This window comes from Taudactylus pleione, unplaced genomic scaffold (genome assembly GCF_031769625.1).
Source record: "Taudactylus pleione unplaced genomic scaffold, aTauple2 ptg000216l, whole genome shotgun sequence".
NCBI lineage: Eukaryota > Metazoa > Chordata > Amphibia > Anura > Myobatrachidae > Taudactylus > Taudactylus pleione.
In genome coordinates, this window is record NW_028284618.1 from 5,076,166 (window position 1) to 5,090,600 (window position 14,435).

The window sequence follows — 14,435 nt, forward strand, 5'->3', positions numbered from 1 at the left end:
CGACCAGCTTGTACTTGCATCCAGACTGGTGTGCTGCTTCCCTGCTGCTGTGTGTGTGTGTAAGGAAGGAGTCATCTACCCAGGAGAGGGACCCCCTAACCTAACTGTGTCACAATATATATATATATATATATATATATATATATATACATATACACACACACACATATATATATATATATATATATACACATATATATGACCCTCTGCCACTAGATCCCCATCAGGCAAAGAACCAAACCCCTCACTCACCTGCAAAGCCTTTCTCATCTCTACGTCATCAGCATCATCTCGACTCCCCCCCCACCCCCCTTCACTTAGCCAGTCACCTCCTGCCACTCTAGTCTTCAGGATTTCACCTCAACTACTGGGATGCCCTCATGTGCCCATTCAGACTTTAAATATGCCCTTAGGACTCATCTCTTCACTCAAGCCTACCACTTCGCCAGTAGTTGGCAGCTTCTTACCTTGTGAAGCTACCAACTGCTGCTCCGTCATGTACAGCTACCCTTGTAATGCCATATAAATAAATTATATTATATAGCATAGTTGGTAGTAAGTGCAGTAGATGTGGAGTTATTAAATTGTACATAGGGAGTAGAGGTAATTAATACTCACTCAAAACCTTTTTTTTATGGTTTCATATGGGTGTTTTTATTTGAAACAATTTTACTTTCTCCACCAGAATTAAGCGCTACAGTACAAACAGCATAGGGCTTTAAATGCATAAAGGGAGCTACAGACCTAACCAGCTGTGGTCTCTCTCAAGGGGCTATTTACTATTGCAACAGTTTTAGGGGAACAGTTACCATCTCCTGGACAGTAGTGTACAGCATCTGAGAGATTACACAAGTCCAAGGATTATGGTGCAACTGGCCTCAGCCAGCTTTATTAAGCAGAAAAATAATATAAAATATCAAAATAAATACCTTGCCTGTCCGGCACTAACTAAACATAAGTCATTCCTGACTAACACTACAAAAACATAAGGATCGTCGAAGAGATACATTTAGTATCCCCATGGATATAGCCACACACCCTGTGTAGACCACATCCACACACTAGGAATGCCCCCACATTGCCACAGAGGTTATCACATTCCCCTGCAGCAGCACACAATAGGCCCTTCATAAATTTCAGCTCCAGCCCCCTACGACAACAGGAGCGGAACACCTGAGCCTTCAGTATATGGCAGCATAAACCACCAACAACAGACTATAGGGCACAGGTAAGCTACAACCTACACGATGTACTGTGATCTCCACCACCACTTATCATTAAATGTACAGTTATCATCCTTAAATTATAAATGACTGACATATTGCACAGCACTGTACAGCTAGGGGATCATGGCATAAACAACTTATACAATGACAGGAAACAGAAGGTAAAGATGGCCATACCCAAATGAATGTACAATCTAAGGCAGGGGTCTTCAATCTTGGCCCTCCAGCTGCTATGGAACTACACATCCCAGCATGCACTCCCACCCCACCTTTTTGATATAACAGCATGCTAAAACTATGGCAGTGCATGCTGGGATGTGTAGTTCCACAGCAACTGGAGGGCCAAGGTTGAAGATCCCATATAAGGGGTCATTTCCATTAGACTAGTCCCATGAGCCGTGTGAGGAAGTGCACCTATGGTTTTTGTTCGCAGACCCATAGTGCTAGGGTACAAAGATCCGCAAGTCTGGAGCGAGATGAGATTGGGCTGCGAAGGGGACAAGATGAAGTGCTGTTGACAGTGTAAATAAAGGTGCGTATCCACTTGCCAACAATGGAGGACTGAACGATTACGATATCGTTATTGTTCAGTCATTCATTATACTGTGCACTGTCCATACTGAATATATCGTTCAGTGCAGGCACCCTCCCTCATCCTCAAATATACTCAACCTGACAATATCATCAGGTTGACCGTCATGTTTGGGTGGGAGCACACATCGGTGGTCATTGCTGGCATTTTACAGCACGATTACTGCATGATTAATGAATTGTTGAATGATAACGATGTCGTAATCGTTCAATCGTCCATTTATATCGGCAAGTGGATACGTGCCTTAAAGGGGCATACACACTAGACGATTCGCTTCATGAGCGACATCGTCTAGAGTGTCCCCGGCAGAGGTGTGCTCAATGTCGTTAATGACATTGAGCACAAACACTGAACGATATCATGAACTATATCGTTCAGTGCCGGGCTCCCTCCCTCATTCCCGAACATGCAACAATATCGTCAGGTTGGCCTGCATGTTCGGGCGATGAACGACAAAGACCAACGACCTGCGGGAGCGAGCATCATTGGTTGTTATCGTCCATTGTTTTTGCGTACATACTTGACAACATAGTAAACGACTGAACGATAGCGATATCGTTCAGTCGTCCAGAATATCGGCAAGCGTGTACGCACTTTAAGAGATTAGGGGAACAAATTATTCATTAACCAGCAGTTGTAGCAATTGTGGGTTTATACATTATAAATCCCCTTAACCGTCTTTATACTCCCATTGCAATCTGTAATACTATCTCGGTAATGGGTGATCACTGCTACCAGACTCCAAGGTCTGGGCCTCATTTTATCTTCAATCAATAACCTATTATCTACTACCGACGCAACAGATCGTAATAGTGATAAGAATCCAGAAAATATATCCATCCACCTCCTTGAAAGACTATTTCTCTTAATCTACAGTCAGGGCCGTAACTAGGGGTGTGCCAGAGGTACTGCTGCACAGAGAGCGGGGCTCTGTGGGTGGCACCATCACTGTCCCACGGCTGGAACCCGCTGTTCTCACCTGCACCCGCAATCTATATTGACGGGCGCCTGCTACGAGGCATGTTACACTAGCAAGGCGCCCAGCTCTTCACCACCCCATCTCCCGGCTGCTCCATTGCAACCACAGGACAGCAGCAGTCAGATGGCTTATAACTAGCTAGCACAGCCCCATGGGATTTGTAGTGCTTGTGGCTGTCATGCTTCATAGTGCAGCACTCCCAGCAGACTGCGACTCCCAGCATGCCTTGTGAGCCTGGGCACCCAGAGAATAAGGGGTGCCGGTGACTCTGACAGTCTCTCACCCCTCCACAGCAGTATGTTTGTATATATACATATATGGGAAGTGCAGGCTGTATATGGGGGTGCAGGGGGATTCAGCCTATATATGGGGGTGCAGGAGAAATAAAGACTATATGGGTTACAGGGGGAGATGCAGGCTGTATATAAAGATTAGGGGGATACATGGGGGCAGTAATGCTGTGGGGAGATGCAGGCTGTATATGGGGTACAGGGGAGAGATGCAGGCTGTATATGGGGTACAGGGGGAGATGCAGGCTGTATATGGGCTACAGGGGGGAGATGCAGGCTGTATATGGGGTACAGGGGGGAGATGCAGGCTGTATATGGGGTACAGGGGGGAGATGCAGGCTGTATATGGGGTACAGGGGGGATGTAGGCTGTATATGCGAGTACAGGGGAGAGTTGCAGGCTGTATATAAGGACTGGGGTATACAGGAGTGCTGTGGATGAGGGAAGAGAGATATCAGTGTCTCCTGTGCTAAGATGTATATAGGGGTACAGGGGGGAGATGCAGGCTGTATATGGGGTACAGGGGGGAGATGCAGGCTGTATGTGGGGTACGGGGGGAGATGCAGGCTGTATATGGGGTACTGGGGGGATGCATGCTGTATATGGGGTACAGGGGGGGATGCAGGCTGTATATGGGGTACATGGGGAGAGATGCAGGCTGTATATATGGACTACTCTGCTTATAATAAACTTGTTGCCACCGTGACAGTCAGCCTCCAACTGTTTCCATTTCTTCATACAGTCCCAAATAAAATATTCTGTGTTTACCATTTGGAATATGTGACTTTATGTAGAACACTTCTTTTTGCAACATGTTGGAATCTGCTATCTTCTTCCCATACATACGCCATATTGCCAGAGATTTCTTTGAACATACTATATGATACCAGCGGTCACCCAGTCAGGCCATACTTGCCGACTTGAGAATTCTCCTCCCCGGGAGAAGCTCAGGGAGGAGAAGCAGATGGGCGGAGTTGGGGCGGGACCGTCCGAAATCGCGTAATTAAGCCCCATCCCCTCACGGGAATTCGCCACCCCCAACGCACGGACCCACCGATCCCTGCTAATATACTCCCCATTCCGCCTACTTCACTAGGAAGTGGGCAGAAAGCAGGAGAAGTGCCTACCCTTCCGGGGGTGCGGGGGTTTACCTGAAAAATCGGGAGCCTCATGTGAATCCCAGGAGGGTAGGCAGTATGGCGCAGGCCCCCCTTGAATCAGTGACCCATGCGCACAGCACTTATTGCACCCATTATATATATGCCACTGACAGATCTCCAAGCTCTCCATGATAACTCAGCTTTGCTAAGTAGACAATGCAGTAATTATGTCAACATTTACAATGTCGACAATTGTAATGGTGACTTATGATGTTGATATTGTTGAAATGTCAACATTACACACTATATGATATTTTGGCTAATCTTGCGATCAGTGATGGATCGCAACTACAGTCATATAGTGTGCACCCACAATATTGTGCCAATGTACTGCGAATTGTGTAGTGTGTGCACTGGCACAATATATTGTTATCTTATCGGGCATTGCAAGATTGGCACGTCTTTCAGGTGTGTACCCAGCTTTTGGCTGCAGGACTGGAGGGTTAGGGTTAGGCTGTGGAAGGGCAGGGTTAGGGTTAGGCTGCAAGACTGGAGGGTTAGGGTTAGGCTGCGGGAGGGCAGGGTTAGGGTTAAGGTTAGGCTGTAGGAGAGAGGGTTAGGGTTAGGCTGTTGGAGGACAGGGTTAGGATTAAGCACTGGGGGGGAGATATAAGGTTAGGCTGTAGGAGAGAGGGTTAGGGTTAGTTTGTGGGAGGACAGGGTTAGGGTTAGGCTGCGGGAGGGCAGGGTTAGGGTTAGGCTGGAGGATTTTATATATATATATATATATATATATATATATATATAAAATATATGTATGTATTATGGCCCTTATATTTGTAGAGTAGTGATCTTTATATCAGATTTACTGTTAAGTTTGTTCTATTGCTGTGTCAGCTATAATCAGAAAGTATTATATAAATATAGAATATATAAGAGCCACTAGCGGATAGTAGTGAATTTTCATGCATAGAGGGTTTGGAGAGGTAACACTAATTAATTGAGGTTGATAATTGACCTGGATAATAATACACCTCCAATACCAATAGCTGCATTCTAGCTCAATGCCCACATTCCAAAGACTGGGGTGAATACCCTATATTTGAGGTGTCCATTTTTTAACTGACAATATAACATACATGTTACAAGTACATATCACTTCACATTTTGTTTTCATAATTCGCTTTTAATTTATGTAATAAAGCTTACATTTTAGGAGATACTGCTTACTGAGTGCCCAAGTATACTAGAATACTACCTCTTTTTCTTGCACGCCTTCTCTGAATATTCAGAACATCTCAATTTATGTGTGTTTTAATGCATTCCCTGTGTTTTATTGCCACCAAATTCTGCTTCTATGGACAACACTCTCTGGTGGGTCTACAACATGGAACATTGCATCTGGCCTCCTGCCAACCTTTCACAATAGAATGTGTGACTTACCCGGCATGTCGGCATTCCAGTGTGTGTACAAAACTCTTTCCCTATTGGTCCATTTAAAAGTTCCCTTTTCCTCCATATCGGATAGTCCTGTCCAGAAATATTTCTCTGGCCTAAGTCCAATCAGGCTTGTTAAATAAGCCTGTTCAAACCTGTAATAACAAAAGAGACGGTATAATGTCACATGTGTTATCTATATTCATAAACGTGTGGAGAAAGCTCTACTGAACGGATCAGTGCACAGTGGCAGATGGCACGATAGGTCGGCATATACAGGTCAATTAAATAGCTTTGGCATTATCTTGCTATGCCAAGACCACATGTACAATAAATCCCACTACATATGTAAGCCAAATCTAAGAAGCTTGGACATGTACTGTACAGTTTTTGGAGACAGCAAAAGAAAATTAGAAGGCAACAAAATGGTCTCCAAAATAGACGGTTCTCATTCAGATATAAGACATTCACATTTCACAGGACCCTGAACCACTAGATCTCATCACTACTCAAAGCCTTATTAAAGCATGCTCCTTCATATAGTGACCCAGGATTCATATGAACAAAAGCATACTTTATGGGGCTGATTCTACTCTGCAATTCTCAGTATTATGGTAAGGGAGGCAGTCCCATACATGCGTAGGCAGTGTGCTGTAAGGCAGCATTCACGCAAGTGCGACATAGCCAGACCACAACACAGATACATATGAGCCTGCCAGCCAGCATATGTCTTATGGGTGCTTGACCTCTGCTGATAATGATGATGGCAGACGCCTTTGATCGGCTGAGTGCGTCTTGATCTTTCCACTGATTATGTAGCAATTATTAGTGTGACAGTTTTGGTTTACTCCCTTTATTTAATTGCATTTACATCCAATCCTTGGTAGGAAATCAGATCCCATTTGATTTTTTTTTTAAGGAGGAAGACAACAGATGCTTGTATTAGTTGATATATGGAATACACTACATCTATGATTCTCCTTGAATCATCTCATTTACCAAGATGGTCGCCGTTAGGTAGTCTGCACATGCACGGCACAATCTGTTTCTCTGTTTGTTGAGTACTACTTAGCTCACTGGGGGACCTCCAAATGCCAGCTATAACTGCTTACATACATGACCGGCTGGTCCACTGTATGGTCAACTCCTACTCCGCTTCATCTACGCTGCCTGTATGTGAGACAGTGAGTATGGCTGTACTGTATCTCTTTCACTGAAAATAAACCAAAGCTGCTCCAGCTATCCAGCTATTATGCCTTGGACTATATTATATCTGCTGGTGTCTACTATTTACAAACTGTGTCAACCACCACAAAACAGTACACACATCTCAACAGGAATTGGGCCTAGTCACCAAAATGATAAAGATGCCATAAAATGCTGCATATTAGAGAAGTCAGTTATTGAAGCTGCAGTATATATCAGTGCACAGCATGCATATAGTAGCTGCATCCATGATGACTTTCACAAAGCTTAAAGGCTCAGAAAACCATGCCACATAGATGGTTTCATTGGAAATGCTACCTTAAGCATGAAAATTTGTGGAAGGTTACTATTTACCCAGGTGACAGTCCAAAGCCAGATGATATAGAGAGAGCCATGGGAACCATAAGCCTCAGTATTTAACAATACATTTATTTTTTTTATACATGGGAATATGTCATTAAAAGACATGTGCACAGCACTGCAGGTGGTAAATAAGGGTAAAGGTCTAATGAGAAGGATTAGTCTGAGGCACATATTGTATAATACGCAGATGAGTGAATACACAAGTATGAGTGACTACATTGATAAATGATGTCCATATCTCAGCAACTGACATCTGTAGCAGTCCAAGTTGATGACGAGGAGATTGTTATGGCGTTGCTACAGAACTTAACTTAATATAGTCAAGCTATCAACAAAGATTGGTAAGACAAAACTGTTGCAGTTCCAAGAACGTGTATCAGTTAAATTAAGTGCTGAGAATACTGCATCACACAATAAAGTTGTAAAGCCCAGAAAATTCAAGTACAAGTAAGGCAGGACATAAAGCATTTGAATGTAAACTGAAAAATGTGCTTGCTAAACAGAAAAAAGGGTATAACAGTAGAGATGAGTCAGCTTTACACATCACACAGAATCACAGAAAAAAATAATGATATATTGATTCAGGTCATAAAAGACATTTCAGTTGTAATCAGGAGTGGTTCACTACATTGAACATGTGATCCTATAACACTTAGAGGAATAGGAGATAAAGTACTTACAACTAAAACGTTGGGACAGTTACAGCTTACCTGAAAATAGGAAGTAACACCAAAGTCACAGAAATCCAATATGTGTTATATGTACCAGATATTGGGACAAACCTCATAGCCATAAGTATCCTAGAGCAAATAGGGTATAAAGTCCAGTTTGCAGAGGTAAAGTGCATTGTATGGAACAGAAGAGGGACTGTAATAGCAACAGGTACCCTGCAAAAACAACTTGTCCTTCACACAGAGGAGTGTTATGCAATGATGGCTTCTGACTCACAATCTAAGGAACTCTGGCACAGAAGGTTAGGTCATCTTGGATGTGACAGCGTCCACAAACTTCTAGATGGGATGGCTACAGGAATATCTGTGAACAACACTTAAAGACCAATGTAAAAAAGCTGTATAATAGGCAATCAAAGCCATTGCCCTTTTCCAAAATCAGCAAGCAGAGCTGAGGCACCCCTGAAATAAATGCATACAGATGTGTGTGGTCCAATCGAAGCAAAGTCAATACGTGGATCCAGATACTTCATAACTTTCATTGATGATTTCACCAGAATGACACACATTTATTTAATCAAAGAAAAGAGTGAGCTGATGAACAAAATGTGATACTGGATATGCCAGCAGCTGGACTGAACCAGAAACTACCAGCGTAGACATTCAACCACAGAAAACAACTTCTACAAGGCCAAATAGTGGAAAACCACCTAACATATATTATGAGTAGTTTTCGATTATCACATTGTGTGAACCCAACAATATCCAAGAGGCAAAGTCAAGTAATAATTTGTGCATCACATCACTCAGTAACAACAATACATGGACTGTACTTGAGAGGCCAAGCCACCGCAACACAGTCAAGAACAAGTGTGGTATGTCAGATGCTAAACCAATAACTACTCCCATTAACAAATATACCAAACTAACTAAAACCATGTCACCAATGAGCCAAGAGGAAACAGTGGCCCTGATTCAGAGCCGGACGCTCTGAAAGAGCGCTCGCTCTGAATCTGGGCGTTTTTTGGGGTTTTTTTGTGCGGCCTCCTGGCCGCTCGCATAGCTGTGGGTGACCACCCACAGCTATTGTGAGCAGCCAGGATGATGGTCGCGATGGTCTTGCGACGAGACCCTTGTGGTAGGGTCTCGTGGCCGCAAGCCCCAGAGAGCTTCTGGCTCTAATAGAGCCGGAAGCTCTCCCACTGACATCACTTGTGATGTCAGTGGGGCCACCCACAAACGACAGGCATTCACTTGGGAACACCTCCGTTTGTGAAGCCACCCCCCAGCCACGCCTTCCAAACGGGGCGAGCTGCCAATCATCATCGACAGCTTGCCCCCTTTGGTGCGAGACCCGAAGCGACGGAGCACCCGTTGCTAGCCGGGACGTGCGCATGCCCAGTGGGCATACATCGACCGGTTGCGAGCGCTCAGCGCTTGCGACCGGGTTTGAATCAGGCCCAGTAAGCATTAAGGGGTCTATTTATTATGTTAATTATGACCCCGATAATAAACATTTCAACTCGCCGCGAGCGCCGGAGCATCTGTGATATCTCCTGCGTTATCTTCTTGATGAATGGTCCGATAACTTAATTTTTACAATTGCAGGTGAAAATGTTAATTTTCACCTGCTTTTGTAAAAAATTAAGTGATGATGCATAGGCCCCTGAAAATGTTCCTTATCAAAATGCTATTGGACATTTAATGTACCAAAGAGTTGAAACATGATACATGCAGTAAGCAGAGTAAGCCTGGAAGACAGCACTGGAAAGCAGTTAAGATAATCTTAAAAAACCTAGAAGTTGTCAGATATTGAATCTGTGATTACTTTAGTCTTGGAACTGGGACCACAGGACAAGACTGGTTGCTGCTGGAGTGATTGAAGTGAGGTAGTCGTATAAGGCTCTTCCACAATCCGTTCTACCATCAGGATAAACTGGACAGGGAGGTGAACAGTTTAGATACTAGGCGAGGAACAGGTATGCTACCCTGCTAGGAGGTAACACAAATTAAAGCCGAGAACACAGATATACAAGTAGAGCACAATAGAGGTGGTGCAGCAGGAGGCGTTACGTCTCCTTCAGGCATTAATGATCTGAGCTGCCTCCTTGGACGCAGCATCAGATCATCTGTGTGTTCATTGGCCGGCTGAGTGACCATGGGGTCACGCAAGCCGGCAGTCACAGATGAGGGAAAGAGGCTAGGAAATCTCAGCCGACAGTCTGCTGCTGGACTGCATGCGATCACGCAGACATGTACTACACATGAGCAGTACGGGTCTGGCGCCTGTGCAGATTCCCGACCATTGGGAATCTGCGTTCAGACTTAGTAGAATCTGGAGATAATTAACAGTATGGCAACAATTCAGGTCAGCAACGGATAGCTGTACAGGTTAGCAGGCTGGAGGATTATTAGTGTAGATCTGCTCAGGTTGCAATGGATAAATGTAAAGGTAGCAGACTGGATGATTAGTAGTATGGAACTGCTCAGGTTTGCAAATTAGAACTGAAGATGCTTTGCAGTATGGGAACTCCAAGGATTGCAGATGCAGCAAACAAACTGGAATCAGGAGATGGAGCTGCTGATACAGGAGACGGGAACTAGTAAGCACAAGTTGAACTGGCAAAGAGCAAATGCAAGTGAAGGGTTTAAATAGGGCACTCTGAACTCACAGGTCATGTGGAAACTAATTCCTTACTGGTTGGACAAATCCAGAGTCAGCTGACCAAAGCAAGATGGCGGCACAAATGCAGCATTGGCCTAGGGAGAAATGCCAACAGATACTAGTGTGTCATAACATGTGCACTTCTGGAAGACTGGACAGCGGGGACACTCCAGCCAATGAACTGACAGCGCGGGGTGTGGTAAGAGGGTCTCAGTGCCCGCTGTGTGACAGTATCCCCACTCTTACGGGTGGCTCTTGGACACCGGTGTGGTTTGAAAGGAAGGTTCTGACGGATTTAATGAATGATTGCAGGAGTATGAATGCCAGTGGCATTTATCCAAGTGCATTTCTCAGGTTTCAACATGGGAGAAGCTTGTAGTCTTTTATTAGTTCCTAGTTTATAATGTTCAGGCTTGAAGAACAGCAATGAAAACTTTGTTCCAGTTGTCTACAAATAAACAGACAACTGGAACAAAGATGGATTGGAAGCTGCTGAAAGTGGTGAGAATGCTAGAACCCGAGAATAAAGTCCATATCTATACAGTACATACATACTGTAGAATAGAATAAAGTCCATATCTATACAGTACATACATACTGTAGAATAGATTAAAGTCCATATCTATACAGTACATACATACTGTAGAATAGAATAAACTCCCTGGTAGGTGTTTGTCTGTTTGTTCCGGCTAACCTCGAGGACCACTGAGCATTTGTCGAGGAAGATTTAGGTGTATCAAACATTACTGTATGACAAAAGGGAGCTGAGCAGTAATGATTTTAGTGAAGCAAGTCAATTACAAAAACAGTCCATGGTAGGTGTCTGTCTGTTTGTTCGGGCTAATCTCGAGAACCACTGCCTAAACCGTTAAAGATATATGACAACGATGGACTTTATTTTATACCATGTAGATTGATATGTATAATCCGGTTTCTCCAGAAAAGTTGATGTAAGCCCTGTTTCCTGATACAAAATTTCAGTTTTTCTCTTTTTTATCGTTCCTATTTCATTTATGTGAAAAATTATTCTTTAATTTCAAACGAGTCCAATTCCAGCAGCAGCCCGGCGGACATTGAAACTAATACACTAACAAAGGAACATTAAACACACCGTTCCTATCTTTAGCGAGTTTCCTACTACTGTTTTGTCTACAAACGAAGGGATATCCCTCAGATGCCGCGCGGCCACTACAGAACCGGTGAGCTCTCTCTTTCCTTAAAACCAATACTATGCCGGCTTAACAAACATCATGCCAGCTGATATATAAGTTTAAGGCCCTAATGAGCTTCAGGACGAACTACAGGTTTAAGAAAATTTCTGATGTCCAAATATTTTGGATCAGAATCCAATTAATTCTATATCTTCAGTGACTCTGATTGTGTTGAATAGGAACAACACGTGCGCAAATGCATAAACACCACAACTATATTGTTCACAACTAACTAAACGGATCCACACTACAACGGAGGCCTCTAATGCATTATATTTTATGATATGTACAGGCTCCTTATAAAAAAAACTTAGGACCATATCCTAAAGACTTCATTTTCATTTATTTTTTTTAAAGTTCAATTTTAAATTTTTTTATTCTTTAATTTTTCATTGTTTTTACTTTATTCTATTTAATTTTTATTTGGTAGTTTTTTGTATTTTACATTTGACATTCTATTGTCTGTCATTTAGGTATTGTATGTATAGTTATATTTATTACAGCATCTCTTTGTAATAAATTAACCTTTTCTGTAAAAACTGTTAGTGTTGTTGCATAAGCGCAGCCAAATTTCCATGTACCTTTGAGTCCAATTCCAGCTTTGCTTTGGCATGGCAAATAAATAAAGCACAGGGACAGGCACTAACGTGGCTGGAATCAACCTAAGTGGAGACTGTTTTTCTCATGGACAACATTACGTGGCCCTTGTGCGTGTCACGTCAAAACTAAATCTTTTCATGTTGCTGTCATGAGGAAACACAACTACTGTACAAAGAAAACTGATGACCTCAGTTAAAAACGACTATTGCCTTAAATTTAAAATTGCGCCCGTGCGAATCTGGGGCAGGTCGCTAGTACAGTATAAAATGGAGAAGATTTGGAGGAAGTATAATGGTGACTTTTGTGAGCGACCTCTGCCCTAGATAATCATTCAGACCAATTGTCCAGTGAGGAAGATATATACTCCTAAAAGGTATCTAATACTTGACTGACTCTTTTAGTTTGTCCATTTGTCTGTTGATGGTCAGCTGAAGAAAACTCGAGTTTGACTTGCAAAGTGGAACAGAGTGAGCACCAGAACTAGCCACGAATTGAACTCCCTGGTCAGAAATAACCTCCTCCGGACAGGACATTTATGTAAACAAAAAATAGTTTAACAAAAATTGAGTAAAAACAGGAGCGGAATCCAAATTCTCATGAGATTATCTCTTATTGCCCTTTCTCTTTCTCCAAGAGCCTTTAAATCTCACTGGAGATACCAAGACCTTCTACCAAGACCTTCTCACTGGAGATACCAAGACTGGGAAAAAAACATGACTGGAAAACATGGGTACCCCAATAAAATGGCTTACGTCCGCAACAATCTCATCTTTATAAATGGAGTCTAATGCCGCGTATCCACTAGGCGATTAAAATGAGCGACTGAACGATAACGACACTGCTCATTAATCTTCACAAATCGGGCATTAAAATGTCATAAACGACCAGCGATGCCCACTCCCGTTGGTCATTTTCAACATCAATCATCGCCTTAACATGCAGGTCATTCTGCCGATAACGACATATTGGGCATGTTTGGAGATGAGGAAGGGTGCCTGCACTGAATGACATATCATTCAGTGTAGGCACTACAGGGGATGAGGAACAACTGTAAGATTACAATGTTGTAATCGTACTGTCGTTCCACTATATGCTAGTGGATACGCACCTTAACTCCAATGTAGGTATTGAAGACAGCATCATTACCGGGAGGTTTATCCAAAAGGCCAGGTAATCCCCCCGCTCACCCCTGTAGTAACACATTCCCATCCCTCACCTCTGTAGTGACATGTTACTCCCACTCACTCCTGTAGTAACTAGGGGTGAGCGGGTTCGGATTTCTGAAATCCGAACCCACCCGAGCCCCCCCGATCCGAGGCCGATCCGAGTCAGGCTCGACTTTTCCCACCTGACTCGGATCTGAAATCGAGGCAAAACGTCATCATCCCGCCTTCCGGGTCTCGCGGGTTTTGGATCCTATATAAGGTACCCGCGTCGGTGCCATTTTCTCACTCGGCTGTGGACAGTGAAAAGGGAGGGTGGGAGTTAGGGCTGGCTGGGCTGTGTAGTGTAGTGCAGTGCAGTGCAGTGTAGTGTTGTGCTGTGCTGTGCTTTGCTGCTGTTGTCCATAGGGGCTGTGTCCACTACTTCAAAGTCCATAGGGGCTGGCTGGACTGTGTTGTGCAGTCAGTTGTCCACAGGGGCTGTGTCCACTCCAAAGTCCTTTGCAGTGTCCCAGTCCTAAAGGGGTGCTGTAGTGTTGTCCAGGGGGTGCTCTGTCCATCAGGGGTGCTCCCCCCAAGTGCAAAAAAAATAAATATTTTTTCTGTGTTTGTGAATTGTGTGCACTGTGGCTGCACGTGCATCAACAAAGGAGCAGCGCCAAGCGTGCGCCTGTGTCCCATAAGTAAAAGGCCAGCTGGCTTGTCCGTTAAAGGATGCTGTAACCCCCAAAGGGCACTCCAAACAAAATAAAAAAATTTATTTTTTTTGTGTTTGTGAATTGTGTGCGCAGTAGCCGCACGTGCATCAACAAAGTAGTGCCAAGCGTGCGCCTGTGTCCCATAAATAAAGGGCCGGCTGGATTGACCACTAAAGGGTGCTGTAACCTCCAAAGGGCACTCCAAACAAAATAAAAAAATATATTTTTTTGTGT

General features: G+C 43.6%; 1 protein-coding gene across 1 annotated transcript in view; it reads right to left on the reverse strand.

Annotated features, from left to right (window-relative positions):
* LOC148517458 (macrophage mannose receptor 1-like) overlaps positions 1-14,435 on the reverse strand; it is a 211,528-nt gene that overhangs the window by 107,391 nt on the left and 89,702 nt on the right. Inside the window, exon 11 of the mRNA XM_088478604.1 lies at positions 5,631-5,779. Within this exon, the coding sequence (XP_088334730.1) occupies positions 5,631-5,779 (149 nt within the window). The remainder of the gene's footprint in view (positions 1-5,630; positions 5,780-14,435) is intronic.